The following is a 20,783-nucleotide window of genomic DNA, read 5'->3' on the forward strand; positions in this document are numbered from 1 at the left end:
TTGATGAGAAGACTAAAATATTAGTCATTCTACGTATATATTACTCTTTTCCGTCTTTCGTCCTAATTTATATGATACCTTTTAAATTTGAAATTTAGGCATTTTTCTTCTTTTATCAAAGTTTTTCTTATGTTTTTCAAATTTTTTGAATTGTCAATTATTGTAACTCATGTTAACTTTATTTCAAAAAAAGAAAAATTTAAGAATTTCATGTTCAAAACTCACGGTAAAAATTTGACTCTTGAAATTTGAAAGTGCCACGGTAAAAAAAGTAAAAAATTGCAAAATCAGAAGGTTTCTATTCTCTTTTTCCTTAATAAATGAGTAAACAGTCCATAGAAATCATTTCCATCAGTGATCAGCTTTAAACATTTATATATTTCTGCTAGGAATATTCTTTCCCTTTAATCTTTCAAAATTAATAAAAAGAGAAAAAGGAGGAAAATATTTTTATGGATATTCTTTCTCCTTTATCTTGATTTTAAAATTAAATATTTTTCTGCAGAGTTTTTTTTAATTTGAGATTGCTATATAATCTACAAACTGTAGCATCTTTTTCTCTTTTTTCTTGTACCCTTTATTACCTTTAAATTGCACGAATGAGGATTTTTATATATAGGAATAATTAAGTAGACAAGCATGCGTTGATTAAATCTTAATCTCGATATGTATCACTGGATTTAACTACATAATTAATGGCTGTCTACTTACTAAACAACTTTTTATTTTTGTGAATTTCATGATTATGATGTTGATCTTTCTGTTAGAGTCTAATGAGTCAACTCATCATTCATAATTATATTTGACTCTAACTTTGTATACACAATTAGAAAAAATTAATACACTTAATTACGAACCACCTTCTCACGCATAAATCTCAAGAAAAGAAACACTCAATTTGGCTAAAAAAATATAGCCCTTACTAAAATTTGGTGTTTGATTAACAATTAGCTCTTCCTTTATCTTGCACGAATTAAAACACTCCAAAATAAATGCTGACTCGGTCATTAATGTCTCAAAAATATGATGGAGGGTATCTACGTATCATTTTCGCTAGTTCAAAGGTATAAAGTTACGTTTATACTAGTGGCTACTTATTTTTGATATTATAATAGTAGTTTGATCCTATTAAGATTTTTTTGCCACTACATCAAGACATTAAATGCATGCCACGTGTATTTTATCCTAACAACTTAAACATGAAACAACATTCCTAATTAATGCAACTACTAGCAACACCGAAGAGACTTACAAGGCACAGGGTGAAGGCAGCACGAAGATTCTCTCGTGCGAACAAAATAAAAAAACAATTAGTAGCTGTCAGCCATTGTACTATTTGTACGTATCCAAATTTTATAAGGAGTTCAAATTTTTCGTCCGTCACTGATATAGTATTTTAATTTATTTCATTCATTACTCTCATATGTTTGGATTCGGAACATTTGGAATTTGATTATTTGATCTAATTCATGCACATTCATAGACCAGATGTATTTTCCCCTTTTATAGTAGGAGCTTACATCGGATCAGACCTGACTATAGTACATAGTCATTATGTCTTGAGTTTAACTCACGGACTTTAAAAACAATCTCAAAAATAGAAGGATTGTCTAAATCTTATATGGAGCCCAGAATTCTTGTAGATCTGTCACCGATATGGTATTTTATTTCATTTATCAATATATGTATGGTTGGAATTTTGTATCCCTAAAAGAGGATCAAAGTATGCATATTGTAATGAAAACCATTCATATTGTTTACAACCTGGCTTGGTCTGGATGGTGTCCGACCGGTTTATTACTGACGTCCGGCTCAGTTCCCTCCTTATTTCTTCCTCACTTTCCTTTTAAAAAAAAAATCTCCTTTAAAATTTCCCTCTTTTTCCCATTCAAATTTATCCCTAAATCGGGTTCGAAAAAATATTAACTTATTTATATATCGTCAGTGTAATTTAACATACGAAAATAGGTTAGATCAGTGACGGATCCAGGATTTAGAGTCCGTAGGTGCCAAATAGACTTATCGATTAAATTAATTTTATATTTGATTAAATTATTTGTCTTTTCGATATATATCATAAATCAATCAATAAAATGTAAATAATAAGATATTACACTTTTATTGAGTATTTAATCAAATAAAAGAAAAGTCAAAGGAGTAATAATGTAATTAATTTAATTTAAGTCAATAACAATTATAAAAAAATAAAAATAAAAATTGTGCCAGCTGTTTTTCCTTAAAAAAACGTGCTTGGAGCCCTTTTTTTTTCTTAAAAACCGTCTGCATCAAATTTCTCAAAAAAATAGGTACAAATGGGATTCAAACCTGCAACATCAGCCTTCTAAAGTTGCCCTCCTACCATGGCACCACAAGACAATTTTGTTCTGTGGGTGGCACGCTTTATATTTATATAAATATTATATATATATACCTATGTATATATAGAGTTTCCGTCGAAGTTCGGGGGTGGCGTGGCACCCCCAAACCTCTGCATAGATCCGCCACTGGGTTAGATGTCATATTTATCGAGCTACATATTTTGCAAAGAAATTTTTCTTATTGTACATTATCTAAAAGCTGATTAGAATCCGTTAATATTGCATTCTTTATAATATTTATGTTGTTCATAAATTAGATTATTTTGTGGATCGAATTTCACTTGACTAATTGTTATAATAATTAATTGGTTGAATCAATTTTTTAAAAAGTCAAATCAAACATGCTATTAATAGGACTATACAAGGTTGTGCTCATCTTCTATAATCATATATACCATCGTATATATCCTCTCTTTAATTATTAGGCTAATTATACTACTATATTATATTATCTCCCTCCATTTTTAACTGACATGATTTTCTTATTTAGAGTCAACCTATAGAAATTTTGATTAATATCTTATGATATATTTATTTATCATATTGATTTGCAAAAAAAAACAATTTATAGTACTTTTCGTATAATTTTTGAATATCTAAATTTTTTGTTTAAAATATTGAATTAATGTAATCTAAGTTAAATTTGATAATTAGTCAAATTAACTTTCGAAAAACGTAATATGACAATTAAAAATGGACGAAAGGAAAGGTACATACTAAAGCAAAAGTAAGACTAGTTATGAAAGTGTGAGCTAGTTAATCACTGAGTGAAAAAGATTTATACACTAAATAACATTACTGTTAATAAATTATACTACTTCATTAGTTTATTTTTACTTCTCTTTTATTCTAAATATAGATTTTCACTTTTATTAATCAGTTTTAACATATAAAAAAATAATTATTTTTCTTTTTATTTTTACCCTCAAAATTAGTTACTTATTTCCAAGGCTTAAAATTGTACATCAATTCATATGATATTATAATAAAATACTTTTATCAATCATTATTTTTTAACGAGCGTTTGATATTCAGAATGAACATGGAGGGGTATTACAAGGCCATGGATCCAAAGAGAATCTGGCTAAAGAACTATAGCTCTTTTTACGTGACATAGCCATGACTGTCAGAAAGGATCCATCTTTTAAGGATTAAAAAGGCTAAGAATTGTATTTTTTTTAAAAAAAAATATTCTCAATCTTTTTTGTTTTCTCTTTGAAAAAAAAAACTTTGAAGAATTTAAAGTATGATGATGGTGTCAATTGATGGGGGACAAAATGTCTCTTAAAGCAAGGAATATGATAGCAAAGCCCAGGCCACACTTGAGCTAGCCTTTGGGAGTGGAAACCTCACTGGAAACACTTCATTAGTTGCATTAATCAATATAATAGGCTAATTAAATTAAACAATTAAATTATATATATACAAAGTTAGTCAGACGTGAAACCAAAATTTCAATTTTATATGGATTCTGAATTTTAGAACGATGACTTCAACTCTTCAACAATTAAGCTCTAAACTCAGTATTTGTACAAAGAAATTCGTGTTCGGACTTCTACTCTAGCCTTGTTGTTAGTGTAAACAATTTTTCACACTTTGTCAGTTTACTATAAATGACCTGATAATGTAAGAAACTTTTTTACATGCACTAACAACAAATATAACTTAAATTGTAAACTATAAAATTGTCTTAAGAGACATCATAATTGACTTAATCGTACTATTAGTAATTACTATAAGAAATTTTCATATCAATTTTTGAGGGGAAAAAAGTGAACAAAAGGAAAAAAAAGAAAAGGATTTTGTTTGTGTTGGCTGCTGCTTTTAAATTATTTTCTTTCCGTTTTCTTTTTGATATATTGTGGACCAAATAGTTCACTTAAATTCTTGACGAAAGATTAAAGGATGAAAAGTTTTTAAAAGAGAGTGCTTTACGTAAACCCTTTTAATTATAATTTGGAAAAAGGAAAGAAAAATAGTTAGATTTTTTAGCTATCGAAATAATAGAGCTAGTAGAACATAAGTAATCATCAAACTATAGAATTTGACTCATGAATAGATATTTATTTATTTACACAATAATTTATTTCTCGTATCGACAAAATCAAAGAGGGTGAACCCATATCATCGTATACGTATGAGTAGTTTTAGTTTCTTAGAACAACTATTTCAAGTGATAATAACTAATTTCAAAATTTAACGTGCACTTATTGAATAATTTTTTTAACACAAACACATTATTTGAACGAAAGCTACTGAATTCAACCGAGCTGCTACTATCGGTACCTTACGATCTTTATGACCAACTAAATCTTGAAATATCAATAATTAAATCAGTACCTACTAGGGGTAATATTTTTGTAGATTTAGTAGCCAATTATTTGGTTTTAATCCGTGAGCTTACCAGACGATGATTTTTAAAACGTTCACAAGTATGGTTAGTTAAGTTCTTCAATTTATAATTTTTGTATATATACATTAAAAAAAAATCATTGATAATTTTTTTAATTTGATTTGGTCAAATGTTTGGTAACACGAATGGAATCACGAGTGGACTCATATGAAAGTGATTAAGATATATTTTGAATAATTTATGGTCTACAAGTTTGTGTCATACAAATGGTCCATAGACCATACCTATAACAACGTGTGGTATATATATAAAGTTATTAAATTATTTGTGACTTGAATTTCATTAAATTCTTGAAATAATGAGAAACAGTATTAGAATAGTCTGTATTTGTTTACTTTATACAATAAAAATTAAAGAGTGGACATTTTAAAACACTAAAGTTGAATCATTGGACTAAAAAGGAAGCTCTATATATTCATTAACCTCTCAATAAACTTTAGTTTGAGTTAGCATATAAAAGTATAAGTTGTATGATATCTTACTTTATATTATGCAATATATCGTTTTTTACGATTTGAACGGTTGATTAGAGATGAAAAAATTAGCTCACATTTTAGTAGCCCTTTGACATAGCCTCATTCAAATTTAAACGGTTAAGTTATGAACTCTACGTTGATTCTTGACCCAACAAATCAAAATGCAACTGCAATAAAAATATTTTGAGAATGAAAATTATGTAAATTTCAATCAATAATTTCAGAAAAATACATTAATTTCTTTCCAAAAATAAGGTAACAAACGAGAGGTTGGGTCATGTTGAACCTGTTGGATTATGACATTTTACTTGATTTATTTTAACTAAATTCATATTGACCAAAATAAATTTTAAGAAAGTTCAATTACGATCCGTTTATTAATTTAGCTCTTTTTAACTCGTCTAAATATTTGAACCTACAAGAAGCACACGACGTGAGATTATTAGAGCAAACATGATCTATATATTTGGTCGATTTTAACTCGTTCGTATTTGATCTAACCCGCTTATTTACCACCTCTTGATCATGCCGCGTGAAGCTAGAGCACACAGGCAGACAAACAATAAGCAACAAATGAAACCCAACGTAGAGCTTAGCAGGATTTGTTGTGTGGAGGGGTTTATGGTGGGGTTTTATGAACTAAAGCATGCATGGGGTGTGTGTACCCACCACCCCTCGTGCACTCTATCCATTGATGGCTGCTCACCACCTACCCCTACACAATCCCCCACCCTCACTCAGAGGCGGAATCAAGATTTGAAATTTATAAGTTTGATATTTTAAGTTTTTACGTTACTGAATCCTAAACTAATAGAGTAATTTGTACATATTCAATGAATTTCTTACTATAAATTACTGAGTTTGACCGAATCTGTAATCAACGTACTGACTCCGCCCCTTACCCTACCCCCAACTCATCAATTATCATCATCATTAATGGCATGCTTCCAAAACAGAACCTCTTAGACACAACACTGTATTTGTGATCTTCTTTTTTCTGATTTCCTTTCACTAGTGGGAGTCTCATGGATTGGGTTGTCTTGTCATCCTCTGAGAAGGCTTGAGCTTTTTACTTAATTATTTAACTAAAAAAATTATTCTTTTTCATTTCTTGTTGGGAAGAAATTAAATTCCTTCTTTTTATTCCTTTCACCATCAATAAATTAAATATGTAAAAAGTAGACAAGATTAGAGTTTAAGTTCTAACAAACACAAAAACCGTTAGACAATATTTTTTTTCATATGATTGTGGCATAGAGCCTTAGTAGTCAAAGTTATCTGATATATATATATATATATATATATATATATATATATATATATATATATATGTGAATGTAATATAGACTCGAAGATTCAAATATTATATAAATGGTGAATGGATAAATATATGTGTGAAGTTACTAAAATTTTAATAGGAGTTAATATTTCATATGGTCACTCAACTTATACTTTTTTTCACGGAAAGTCACTCAACTTTCATTTATAACATCAAAGTCACTCAACTATAAATTTTTTTAACAGAAAGTCACTCAACTAATAGTTCTTTTCATAGAAAGTCACTCAACTTTCTTTTATAACTTCAAAGTCACTCAACTATAAATATTTTATCTACAAAGTCACTCAACTATTGATATTTCATTTAGAAAGTCACCCAACCAATTTAAATATGTTTTCATTAAATTTTGTTAAAATACAATTTTTGTTTTAAACTAATTTTAATAAAAAATAATAATTAGATGCTCATTTCATTTTCTTATTAAATTTTTTTGAAACAATTTTTTTTGTTTTAAACTTTTTTTTTAGAAAATAGAAGAAGATACACATTTAAATTATTTTATTAAATTTTATTGAAATACTATTTTGATTTAAATTATTTTTAAAAAACTAAATATTCATTTGAATTATTTTATTAAATTTTGTTGAGATACAATTTTTGTTTAAACTAATTTTTAAAGAAATAATAACTATTGTGAACCTAATACAAAAATAATAAGATTTACACTGTAGCATTTTTAAATCGAAAATGATGCATTGCATTGCATCCACCGTTACTAGTGCTGGTGCCGGGCTGCATAACAGTTTTATTAAAAGAATCGTTTTAATAAATTGGTATTTAAACAAAATTAAATAAAATAATTAAAATGAGTATCTTACTATTTGTTAAGAAATTAGTTTAAAACAAAAATTGTGTTTCAATAAATTTAATAAAATAATTAAATGAGAATCTTATTATTTTTAAGAAATTAGTTTAAAAGCAAAATTATGTTTTAATAAATTTAATAAAATAATTAAAATGAGCATCTTATTATTATTTTTAAAAAAAAATTGTTTTTCAACAAAATTTAATGAAAACATATTTAAATGGATTGAGTGACTTTCTAAATGAAATATCAATAGATGAGTGACTTTGTAGGTAAAATATTCATAGTTTAGTGACTTTGAAGTTATAAAAAAAGTTGAGTGACTTTCTAAGAAAAAAACAATTAGTTGAGTGACTTTTGTGAGAAAAATTCATAGTTGAGTGATTTTGAAGTTATAAATGAAAGTTGAGTGACTTTCTGTGAAAAAAAGGTATTAATTGAGTGACCATATGAGATATTAACTCATTTTAATAGATACTTAGTACGTTTTGAAGTCATATTTGTCAGATGCAATGAATTCGTAGTGAGAAAATATGAATGTGTGAAATCATCTTCGGGTTAATTTCTCAAATAGTTACTTAACTCAGTAGTTATTATCTTAGAAAATTCTTCTTATTCTTGATTTCAATTTTTATCAACAAAGAAAGAGAAAAGTATTAAAAGCATTTCTAAACTTGGCGTGAATTACTAGTTTCATCCTCACACTGTTGACTGCCTTAAAAACACCCTTTAATTTGATTAAGAGTCTAATGCTCCTACAAGAGTTTGAGATCATTTGTTATGTCATGTGACAAAGGTGTATCTAAGTTAATACATTAGTCAAGTAGATGAGTGTTTTTAAGGTTGTCAGCAGTTTAGGAATGAAACTAATAATTTGTCAAGTTGAAGAATGTTTTCAATACTTTTCTCATAAAAAATTAACTTATAAAATAATAACTATTAATTGAATGTCCGAGAAATCAACTCTATCATCACCTCTAGTCCTTTACTATAGTTAGTAAATATGCTAATGTAAATGGACTCAAAAAATCATTTTATTAAAAAAGATCCCTTTTTTTTTCTTTTAGATTTTGAGAGAAGGGAGAATGTGGGAGACAACCCAAAACATAAGAAGGTTAAAAACAGTTGACATAACATATTTTAAGGACCCCACAGTGTAGGGTCATGTCAACAACTTAAAAAAAAATTACTCTTCTTTTTAGCTATATTTATACCTCCCTAACTCTAAGAACCTAAGCATCCATCACAACTCATTTCTCTCTTTAACTAATCATCTCAAAAATTACTTCATTCCATTTTTAGTTCTTATTTTTCTCCAATGGCAGATACTAGTGGTTCAGCCACTACTAAGAGAATAATGGGTTTTGCTATGCCTGAAAAAATGCAACTTCACTTAGCCATGTTGGCTTTGCAATTTGGTTATGCTGGTTTTCATGTTGTCTCTAGAGCTGCACTTAATATGGGCATTAGCAAGATTGTTTTCCCAGTTTATAGAAACATTCTTGCTTTGCTTCTACTTCTTCCATTTGCCTACTTTCTTGAAAAGTATGCAAAATTTCTGACTACGTCACTGATTAATTTAAGATTGTCATGTCTTGAATGTAACAACTTATGTGCGTGTTTTTTTCTTGATCAGGAAAGACAGGCCACAACTTAATTGGAATTTTACCATTCAATTCTTCCTCCTAGCAGTTATTGGGTAGGATATACTATCATGAAAAAAAATTAAAAAAATACTCCCTCTGTCCTAATTGATGTGACACCTTTCAGATTTCGAGATTCAAACAAGTCTATACTTTCATATATTTTTTTAAATATTTTGAATTATCAATTATTATGACTTATACTACTTTTTACCTTAGTTTAAAAATATATAAATTTCATGTGCAAATTCACAGTCAAACTTAAACTGTTTGATTGTTGAAAAACAGAAAGTGTCACATAAATTAGGACAGAAAGAACAATAATTACTATGAAAAAAAATTAACTTTTTGTTTTTTTTATTTTTATTTTTGTAGAATTACTGCTAACCAAGGATTCTACTTGTTGGGGTTGGACAATACTTCCCCTACTTTTGCTTCTGCCATACAAAATTCTGTACCTGCCATAACATTTCTCATGGCAGTACTACTCAGGCAAGTTCTCTCTATTTATACACTATCGACGTAAAAATAATATTTACACTATCAGATCATCTTTACAATAAATTAAATTACTACTATCACAACATATTTTAATTATATCGTTATACTGTCTATATATTTTATTAATTCGTTAAATCAAATAATTTCAGGATTGAAACAGTGAGACTAAACAGAAAAGATGGTATATCAAAAGTGTGTGGAACATTATTGTGTGTAGCTGGAGCATCAGTAATTACATTATACAAAGGCCCAACAATTTACAGCCCAAATCCACCACTACAAAGGACTTCACCTATGTTACTTGCTTTAGGAGATGCTAATGGTAAAAACTGGACTTTAGGATGCATTTATTTGATCGGACATTGTTTATCATGGGCCGGGTGGCTCGTATTGCAAGCCCCTGTACTCAAGAAGTACCCGGCTAGGCTATCAGTCACGTCGTGGCAGTGTTTCTTTGGAGTCATACAGTTCTTGATCATCGCGGCTTTCTGTGAAAGGGACCCTCAGGCTTGGCTAGTTCATTCTGGTGCTGAACTATTCAGTGTCTTCTATGCTGTGAGTATTTTTATGTCAAAATATTCTTTTGAAAAAAAAAAAAAAAAGAGATTATTAAAATTAGAAAATTAAAGTTGAAATAATGACTTGGTTGAAAAAAAAGTAATATAATTGAAAGCAATTTGTGAGACATTAATGTGTATAAATCAACAACAGACCAAAATAACGATCATAAATTCCAATTGAAAAGAATCATGTGACATGATAAGATAATTAGTCAAACATAAATGGATTTTTTTTTTGCAATATTTTCCCTACACACTTTATTATATTGTAGTTATGCAATAAGACAACAAAATACTAACTAGATGGACATATGGTTAGTTATAGATAGTGAAATGACAACAATATTTTGTGTACTTCATTTATTTTTCCTTTTAATTAATTAATCTATATTATTATACGAAAATGAAAAGTCAAATTAATTGTAATTTATAATTATACAGGGAGTGGTGGCATCTGGTATAGCATTTGCAGTACAGATATGGTGCATTGACAGAGGGGGTCCAGTTTTTGTTGCTGTTTATCAACCTGTTCAGACTCTTGTTGTTGCTCTGATGGCTTCCTTCGCGTTAGGCGAAGAGTTCTACTTGGGCGGGTATATTACTCGTTTCATTCTATGTTATACTGTCAGTGTATATAACTTAAATTCTTATATTTTTTTTTATATGTTATGTCTAGTAATAGTTGGAAAAAGACAAAAACAAATTAGTTTAGTTATATATAAATTGTTGATTTTTAATATAGCGCGATAAATATATAAAATTTCTGACTTTGTCACTGATCATGCAGCTCTAAGGGAATATGATAAAATAAAGAAGAAAGTTACATTTTTCCTCAATTATGCATTTTGTGAAAAGACCCCACAAAGCACATTCCTTCACCTCATGCCATTACATGTAGTTAGGTTACACTGATCATGAATATATATATATATATTATATTATAATTTATATGTGTCAAACTTTTTTTTGTTTCTCAAGAATCACCCTAGAACTTTCAAACAAATTTTTGTAGGTCCATCATATTCTCTCTTATAAACTAATATTTCCATCCGCACCGCTATCAAATAATTGCATATATATAATCGTAACATGTTAAAATATATTAATAATTGTCAGTATATATAAATTAAATTAATTTTACAGGATTATCGGAGCGGTATTGATCATATCAGGATTGTACTTTGTTCTATGGGGCAAAAATGAAGAATCCAAATTTGCAAAGGCAGCAGCAGCTGCAATTCAATCACCAGTGGATAATTGTAACAACAGGCCAACAAGTCACATTAAGTCCTCTTTGGCACAGCCACTTCTTGCTTCTTCAACTGAAAATGCTTAAGGAAAAAAAAAAGTTTGCTATCCTTCATATTATTAAGAAGAAAAAAAAAAGATTGGTGTGTACGCAGTTTTTATTTTTATTTTGTTTTTGGTCTAGTATAGGTTTTGTTCCCCTTTTTATTTTATTTTTAGTAGCAATCAAAAGGGATGTGATGAAGCACTATTTTTGGAGTTGGGTCTAAGCATACAAACCCCAAGTTGGTTTTTTGTATGTTTAATTAAATTTTTATGTACTAATCTATGAATGAAAAAAGAAAAATTCGCTTTTTATCAGTGCAATTAGTGGACCCTATTTTTTTTTATTTTGCAAAATGATAATTACATATGTCTAAACAAGAAAGTCGATTTTTTTGATATGTTACGTCTAGTAATGGTTGGGAAAAAGGCAAAAACAAATTAGTTTAGTTATATACAAGTTGTTGATTTCTAGTGTAGCGTAATAAATATATAAAAAATTCTGACTTTATCACTAGTCGTGCAGTTATTGGGGAATATGATAAAATAAAGAAGAAAGTTACATTTTTCCTCAATTATGCATTTTGTGAAAAGACCCCACAATGCACATTCCTTCACCTCATGTCATTACATGTAGTTAGGTTACATTGATCATGAATATATACATTATATTATAATTTTTATGTGTCAAACTTTTTTTTGTTCCTCAAGAATCACCCAAGAACTTTCAAACAAATTTTTGTAGGTCCATCATATTCTCTCTTATAAACTAATATTTCTATCCGCACCGCTATCAAATAATTGCATATATATAATTGTAACATGTTAAAATATATTAATAATTATCAGTGTATATAAATTAAATTAAATTTTTACAGGATTATCGGAGCGATATTGATCATATCAGGATTGTACTTTGTTCTATGGGGCAAAAATGAAGAATGCAAATTGGCAAAGGCAGCAGCAGCTGCAATTCAATCACCAGTGGATAATTGTAACAACAGGCCAACAAGTCACATTAAGTCCTCTTTGGCACAGCCACTTCTTGCTTCTTCAACTGAAAATGCTTACGGAAAAAAATGTTTGCTATTTTTATTTTATTTTGTTTTTGGTCTAGTATAGGTTTTGTTCCCCTTTTTATTTTATTTTTAGTAGCAATTAAAAGGGATGTGATGAAGTACTATTTTTGGAGTTGGGTCTAAGCATACAAATCCCAAGTTGGTTTTTTGTATGTTTAATTAATTTTTATGAACTAATCTATGAATGAAAAAAGAAAAATTTGCTTTTTATCATTGCAATTAGTGGACCTTATTTTTATTTTTATTTTGCAAAAGGATAATTACATATGTCTAAACAAGAAAGTCGATTTTTTTATATAATATCATCACCAAATACTTTTGTTACAATGTGAGTGGCATGGAATATTTTGTAACGTAACGTACCAAAATGATCACTAGTAGATCTTTTTGTTACATCAATTAGCGGCACTATGAATTGAAATTAATTATGTCAAATCCATAGACTATGTGACAAAAAAAAACCTTGTGATTAAATGTTAGATTTTTTGTTTTTTGGAAACTATCTTCTTGGAAATGAAGGATAGATATATAGTACACAATTTAAGTACCTAAGCTATATATATATATATATATATATATATCCCCAAAATTCAATAGTTCATATGTATCTCATGTACTATGACGAAGCAGATTCGAACGGATCGATTGTGGAAGTCATACGTTAGGATTAGACAATATATACAGACTTTTTGAGTTTTCTATGAGCCTCTCCATCTGTGTGACACATATAAAAGTTAAGTAGCTAGGGAAAAAAAAAAGTTGTATAAATTAATTAGCAGAACCCAAGATGTTGACATGATTAAAGAGTGCAAAAGTTAATCATACTTGATACAGTGGTAGTGCATTTTTCAAAAGTATCAAATTGCATGCTTTTCCCTTTATTAATGATTTGAATGGCATCCAGTGACATTTCCCTGTGCTTTATATTAATCTAATTTATTTTTTTATTTCATTATTATGTCTCCCATTTACACTGGTATTAATTTACTAAGTCTCAGAACACACTTTTTGATCCCCCTCATAGGAATACTTTAAGCAAATAAAAAAGTACTACATGTCCAAATTCAGAGACGGATTTAAGATTTGAGCACGACGAAGATATTATTATCTTCAATATGTCAATTAAATTAAAGAATAAATTAAACATTATAAAAAATCCAAACTGACTCTAACTCGCACACTCTTGCTCAAGGGCCTAAGGGGCAGGAAGATCAGAATGATAGTTTTTCGAAAAATATACATAATATTTTTCGAGATTAATGGGTGCTCATGCACTTCATCCGCATAGGTTGAAAATGACTAACTAGTAAAGCAAAAGCATATTGCAAAAGTTTATTTTAACTCATAGGCCTAATTTTAGTTAGTGGATATATACCCTGCTTGATGATAAAGAACCATGCTAAGCATGATATATCACAATCACATTGTGCCTTTCATTTTACAAAGTTGAATTCTCATTTTTTAAATATATTTTTAAAAAAAAAGACATTTTCCCACTACGGGAAATACTCTAGGACCAGTGAAAAAGATTTTTGTATTGGAAAATTTGGTTAATTAAATATGATCTCACGTTTGGTTATTTATTTTAATTAATTTAGTGAAGTAAAAAGAGAGAGAAAGAGAAAGTAGTGACCACTATTAAAGGAGGAAACAGTGATCAAAAGTGGCTCTAGAAAATCAATTCAATATATTCGTGACAGCAAATTCAATTCCACTACAAATTCTAATTTAAAGATGAATTCAAGATTTAAAAATTCAATGTCACTATATATATCAACAACAACAACAACATACCCAGTGAAATCCCACTAGGTGGGGTCTGGGGAGGGTAGAGTGTACGCAGACCTTGCCACTACCTCGTAGAGGTATAGAGGCTGTTTCCGAGAGACCCTCAGCTCAAGTACATCAAATCCAAGTAAAAGGCGAGGAAAACAGTGTATAAAACATAACATCTAATAAGAAAGATAGTATATAATCAACAAAGGAGACAGTAACATCCATAAAACAATGAGATAAGTGAAACGCAGTAAATAACAAAAGGCTATAGGTATCACAGACAGGAACTACAAGTGCAAGGCTAGGACTACTACAATCGCTAACAACCCATACCCTCGCAAGGGAGGACAACACGCTAGCCCTACTAACCTTCAACCTTAATACGCGACCTCCACTCCTTCCTATCTAGAGTCATGTCTTCGGTAATGCGAAGCTGAGCCAAGTCCTGTCTAATCACCTCTCCCCAATACTTTTTAGGCCTACCTCTACCCCTCCGCGTACCCTCTACAACTAGCCCCTCACACCTCTTCACTGGGGCGTCTGCGCACCGTCTCTTCACATGTCCAAACCATCTCAATCTCGCTTCCCTCAGCTTATCCACCACAGAGGCAACTCCCACGTTCTCCTGGATAACTTCATTCCTAATCTTATCACTCCTAACGTGCCCACACATCCATCTCAACATCCTCATCTCCGCAACATGCATTTTCTGGACATGTAAGTTCTTGACTGGCCAACACTCCGCTCCATACAACAAGGCCGGTCTAACTACCACTCTGTAAAACTTACCTTTAAGTTTAGGTGGAATTTTCTTATCACACAAGACTCCAGAGGCAAGCCTCCATTTCATCCAAGCAACCTCAATGCGATGTGTGACATCATCATCGATGTTGCCACTTCCTTGGATTACAGACCCAAGGTACTTAAAACTTTATTTCTTAGGAATGATCTGTGTGGCAAGTCTCACATCCACATCTGCCTCATCCAACGCATCACTGAATTTGCACCCCAAATATTCTTGAAACGACCCCAAAAATGCCCGAAAATGTGCTTCGGAAACACCTATAATTGTAATTTCCATATATCTCAAAATCCGTGCATGATTTCAGAAATTCGACTTCATATTCTTATTCAGGGGGTCAAATTGAGTGGGAAATGGGTCTAACCCGAATTTTAGAGCAACCGTATCAAAATTCGAAAATCGCAAAAAATGCGATTTGGAGGGTCAACTTTAAAGAGGCATATCTCTTAGCACACAAGGAACTGGAAGGGCCACAACCTATTAAATTAAAGCCCTTAGAGTTATCTTTCCAATGCAATTGGTTTCACCTCATTCCGAGTTAGGATGAAGGAGTTATGATCATTTTCGTAAAACCTGTCCGGGCAGAATCGCAAATTCCAGTGAGCTATATTACTGTAGCGGGCTGGAGACGTTTTTTTTTTTATAAAAGAGGATATGTCCCATACTTAGTTATATTTCTTTCTAGCTTCAAAACACTCAAAAACACTCACTAATCCCTCTCCAAAATTTCACCAAGATCTTCAACCAAATTCAAACATCTCAAGCTCTAATTCCGGATTCAAGACTCAATCTCAAGCTTCAATTCTCCATTCCAATCTTCATCAAGGATTCTCCAAAGTTGAGGTATGTGGGTTGATTGTGGAAACCTTCCTTTCCACAAGTCCAACCATTTATCCTCTATTTTACTTCAAGTTTATGGATCCTTATGATCATTTATGAACTCTTGAATTATGGAATTACTACTACACATCCTATTATGGTCTATTTTTGCATATTATCATGAAATAGAATTATTATGTGATATTTATGGTTTTCATGCTTCCATGATCAAATTATGAAGGTTGATATATATAGATGTATGTTGTTGGTGGGCTGATTTATATGAATGTTGGAATTGGTTGGACTTAGTACTCTTGAAAGACATGATTTTATCTACATGAACAATAGCCCACCATGTGTTTGATAAAATGTCATTTATAGAATTCTTAGGAAATGGAAGGTCCAATGTACATCCTATGAGTAGGATGATTATATAATTATTGAAATGATGATGAAAGGGATACATGTATATGATTTTCTCTATATAGTGTTGTGAGTCGACCAAGCCTAGTACGGGGGTAGTAGGCCCGTATAACCGTATCGAGGGGTTGGTACCTTGGTTGCCTAGTACGGGGGGTAGTAGGCCCGTATAACCATATCGAGGGGTTTGTACCTTGGTCCCTAGCTCGGGGGGTGGTAGGCCCGGGTAACCACATTGAGGGGTTTGTACCTCTTTCGCCTCTCCAAGGGGGTGGTAGGCCTTGAAAAATACTATAATGATGGTCACTCACCACACATGTACTACGTCCCACTAAATATGATTTTTATGTAAGCGTCATTATATATATCATTTCTTTAATATGCTATCTATCGGGTATGATTATGCATTTTTCCTATGATGTCCATCTATTGTAGCATTGCATTGCATCCCATATACTTAGTACATTCAAACGTACTAACGCATACTCTATGCCTACATGATGTCACCATGTAGGGACCGGAGCATCCTCCTCCGCGTGGCTAATACGATTTCCTATCAAGGTTATTGGTGAGTCCTCCATTCCGGGGACGTTGCTCATGATCTTTTGCTATGTATAAGACTTTTTCTTTTTAGTTATGTTTTGACTATGAGGGTGAGCCCGGTAGTTTGTCTTGGCCCCCGCTAAGTACTCATGTTTAGAGGTGGTGTTGGACAAGTTGTGTATTATGCTTGAGTTTGACTCATCTATGATATTTATGTATCATTTCTTTTTTTTTTCTCTTGCTCCCTTAGTCCCGATTTCCCCCTTGATTATGCTTATCACTTATGGTCATTTTAATTGCTTCCGCGACCAAGGATGTGTAATGATATGCTATGAGGCTTGTTTGGGGTTCCTTCGGGTTCCCCATTCGCCGGTCACGTCTAGGCCCTAGGCTTGGGTCGTGACAATTCTGTTTTGGTCCTACTAAACCTGAACCCTTTGGACTCCAGCGTTTGTCTCCACACCTCCAACCTCGCATTAACTCTGTCCCGCGTCTCATCAATCAGTACTATGTCATCCGCAAATAACATACACCATAGGACCCTCTCCTGAATAGACCGCGTCAACTCGTCCATCACCAAAGCAAATAGAAAAGGGCTAAGGACTGATCCTTGGTGCAACCCCATCTCAACTGGGAAATGTTCTGAGTCACCTCCAACCGTTCTAACCCGAGTCTTGGCTCCACCGTACATGTCCTTTATCGCCCTAATATAAATCATCGGGACACCTTTAGCCCCCAAGCACCTCCAGAGGACATTCCTCGGTACTTTGTCATAGGTCTTTTCAAGGTCAATGAACACCATATGTAGGTCTCTCTTCCTTTCTCTATATTTTACTACCAGTCTTTGCATAAGATGAATGGCTTTGGTAGTCGACCGTCCCAGCATGAATCCAAACTGATTCTCAGAAATGGACACCCCTCTTCTCACCCTCATCTCTACCACTCTCTACCAAATCTTCATAGTACGGCTTAACAATTTGATACCTCTGTAGTTGTTACAGTTCTGGATATCACCCTTGTTTTTATACAACGGAACCATTGTACTCCACCTCCATTCATCAGACATCTTTGCTGTCTTAAAAATAACATTAAACAGCCCAGTCAACCACTCTATACCTGCCTTGTCCGTGCTCTTCCAAAAATCCACCGGAATCTCATCGGGTCCGGTCGCTCTTCCCCTACTCATCCTACTAATAACACGTATAACCTCCTCGATCCTAAAACACCTGCAGTACCCAAAGTCCCGAAGACTTTCAGAGTGCGCCAAATCACCCAACACAATGTCTCCGCCCCCTTTTTCATTTAAAAGTTTGTGAAAGTATCTTTGCTTGATGGAGGTCTCATCCACCAATACTTTGCCTTCCTCATCTTTGATACACTTCACCTGGTCCAAGTCGCGAGCCTTCCTCTCTTTTGCTTTTGCGAGCCTATACAATTTCTTCTCCCCACCTTTGTCCCCCCTGCTCGACATACAAGCGTTCGAAAGCTGCCGTCTTAGCCTTCGTAACTGCTAACTTAGCTTCTGTCTTTGTCGTCTTATAAACTCTCTTAAGCGTCCGCTTCTCTTCCTCGTCTACGCACTCCACCAACTTTGTGTATGCAGCCTTCTTCGCTTCCACTTTGCCTTGGACTTCCCCATTCCACCACCAATCTCCTTTATGGCCTCCAAATTTACCCCTTGATACCCCAACACCTTTGAAGCAACTTCTCTAATGCAACTAGCTGCTTTATTCCATATGGTGTCCGCATCCCCACTACCACTCCAAGCCCCCACCCCACTCAACTTCTCACCCATCTCCCGAGAAAGGTCAGGGGTCAAGCCACCCCACTTAATCCTCGGTCGATCAGATACAATCTTTTTCCTCCTATCCCTCTTAATTACCAGGTCCATCACCAAAAGCTTGTGTTGGGTAGTAAGATTTTCACTTGGGATAACCTTGCAGTCCTTAAAGAGGCCTCTATCACCATTCCTAAGGAGTAAGTAATCTATCTGAGTCTTAGCTACCGAGCTATGAAAGGTAACCATGTGGTTCTCCTTCTTCGGAAAGCATGAGTTAGCAATCACCAACTCAAATGCCTTAGCAAAATCCAGAAGCGAAGTTCCACCCTCATTACAAATTAAACTTAATAATGACAAACAACGATAATGCATGGTTATAGGTAATTTCAAATTTGCCAGATTCGATATTCTGTCCATAATCTTTTTGTGACTTCAAATGTGTGCCATATTCCTTTATATATACATAAATCCACCCTTGCATCTATATTTTTTTTCACGATTTCTCAATTTACTAGATATAGGACCTCGTGCCAACACGGGGCCCAATATATATTATTTTTTTATTTTAATTTATGTCATATTATGGAATTTGAGAAGTTATTGAAATTTTTATATGATTTTAAAAATATTTTAACTTTTTAGCTATTGTTATTTGTAGTACTTTTTTTTAACATAATTTTGAAAATAATATTTATTACTCTGTTTGTTCTAATTTATGTGGCACACGCAGAATTTCAAATATTAACCCTTTTTTATATGTCTCTTTAATATATTAAGTTGTTAATTATTGTATTTTATAGTACAATTTGAACCTAATTTTTTAATAATATATGTTATTTGCCATGTCCCAATTTATGTGGCATTAATTGATAGATTTGTTGGAGTCGAGAGATTTATTTTGTTAATTATTGTAATTTATAGTTTTTTTTTTGTCAATTTCAAACAAGATATGTTGTTAATTGATAGAATACTTGTAATGTAATTTAAAAAAATAAATATGTGTGACTCTCCATGTCCCAATTTATGTGGCACATGTAAAGTTTTTACAATTAACCAAAATTTTAATACATTTAAAAAAATATTTTTAAGTCGTTAAATTTTAAGTAATTTAAATTGTTGTATTATTTATTACAATTTATAATACTTTTAAGTAGTTGAAATATTGTACTATTTATTATGATTTATAACACTTTTTTTAAAATTTATGTCATATTATGGAATTTGAGAAGTTATTGTAATTTTTATATGATTTTAAAAATATTTTAAATTGTTAGCTATTGTGATTTGTAGTACTTTTTTTTAACATAATTTTGAAAATAATATTTATTACTCTATTTGTTCTAATTTATGTGGCAGATGCAGAATTTCAAATATTAACCCTTTTTTATATGTCTCTTTAATATATTAAGTTGTTAATTATTGTATTTTATAGTACATTTTGAACCAAATTTTTTTAATAATATATGTTATTTGCCATGTCCCAATTTATGTGGCATTAATCGATAGATTTGTTGGAGTCGAGAGATTTATTTTGTTAATTATTGTAATTTATAGTTTCTTTTTCGTCAATTTCAAACAATATATGTTGTTAATTGATAGATTTTTTGTAGTGGACTATTTTTTTTATTAATTATTGTAATTTATTGTTTCTTTTTCGTCAATTTCAAACAATATATGTTTATTATATAATCTATTTTATGTGGTACCAATAGAATTTAGAGAGTCAATTAAATTTTTTATATAAGTTTTAAATAATTAAGCTGTTAATTATTGTAATGTATAGTATTACTTATATTATTTTTAAATATATTTAAATATTATATGTTAGGTTTTTTATCCTAATTTATATGGCATTGATAGAATTTAAAGTGTCAAATAATTGTTAATTATTCTAATAGATAATATGGAGTATTTAAGTCATTTATAGTATAGTAATTAATATATAATATGTAGTATTTAAGTGGAAGGTGGTGGGGCCCACTTATATAGTTTGATAAATATATTGGATATTAGTTGTGATTTATAGTATAGTAATTAATAATATATAATATGTAGTATTTAAGTGGAAGGTGATGGGGCCCACTTATATATTTTATAAATATATTGGACATTAGTAGTGATTTTATTGGACCATTGGTAGTCATTCCTAGACTCTTCTA

General features: G+C 31.3%; 2 protein-coding genes across 3 annotated transcripts in view; one reads left to right on the top strand and one right to left on the bottom strand.

Annotated features, from left to right (window-relative positions):
• LOC125827712 (floral homeotic protein PMADS 1) overlaps window positions 1-20,783 on the bottom strand; it is a 305,579-nt gene that overhangs the window by 65,142 nt on the left and 219,654 nt on the right. The gene's annotated exons all lie outside the window — the stretch shown is intronic.
• LOC125827686 (protein WALLS ARE THIN 1) lies at window positions 8,657-12,697 on the top strand. Its single transcript, XM_049507005.1, has 7 exons — window positions 8,657-8,956; window positions 9,048-9,110; window positions 9,430-9,546; window positions 9,705-10,110; window positions 10,557-10,708; window positions 11,259-11,621; window positions 12,598-12,697. The coding sequence occupies exons 1-6, from the start codon at window positions 8,730-8,732 to the stop codon at window positions 11,449-11,451; spliced, it is 1,158 nt and encodes a 385-aa protein (XP_049362962.1). The 5' UTR covers window positions 8,657-8,729; the 3' UTR covers window positions 11,452-11,621; window positions 12,598-12,697.

This window comes from Solanum verrucosum, unplaced genomic scaffold (genome assembly GCF_900185275.1).
Source record: "Solanum verrucosum unplaced genomic scaffold, falcon-dt-bn FXZP01000064.1, whole genome shotgun sequence".
Lineage (NCBI taxonomy): Eukaryota > Viridiplantae > Streptophyta > Magnoliopsida > Solanales > Solanaceae > Solanum > Solanum verrucosum.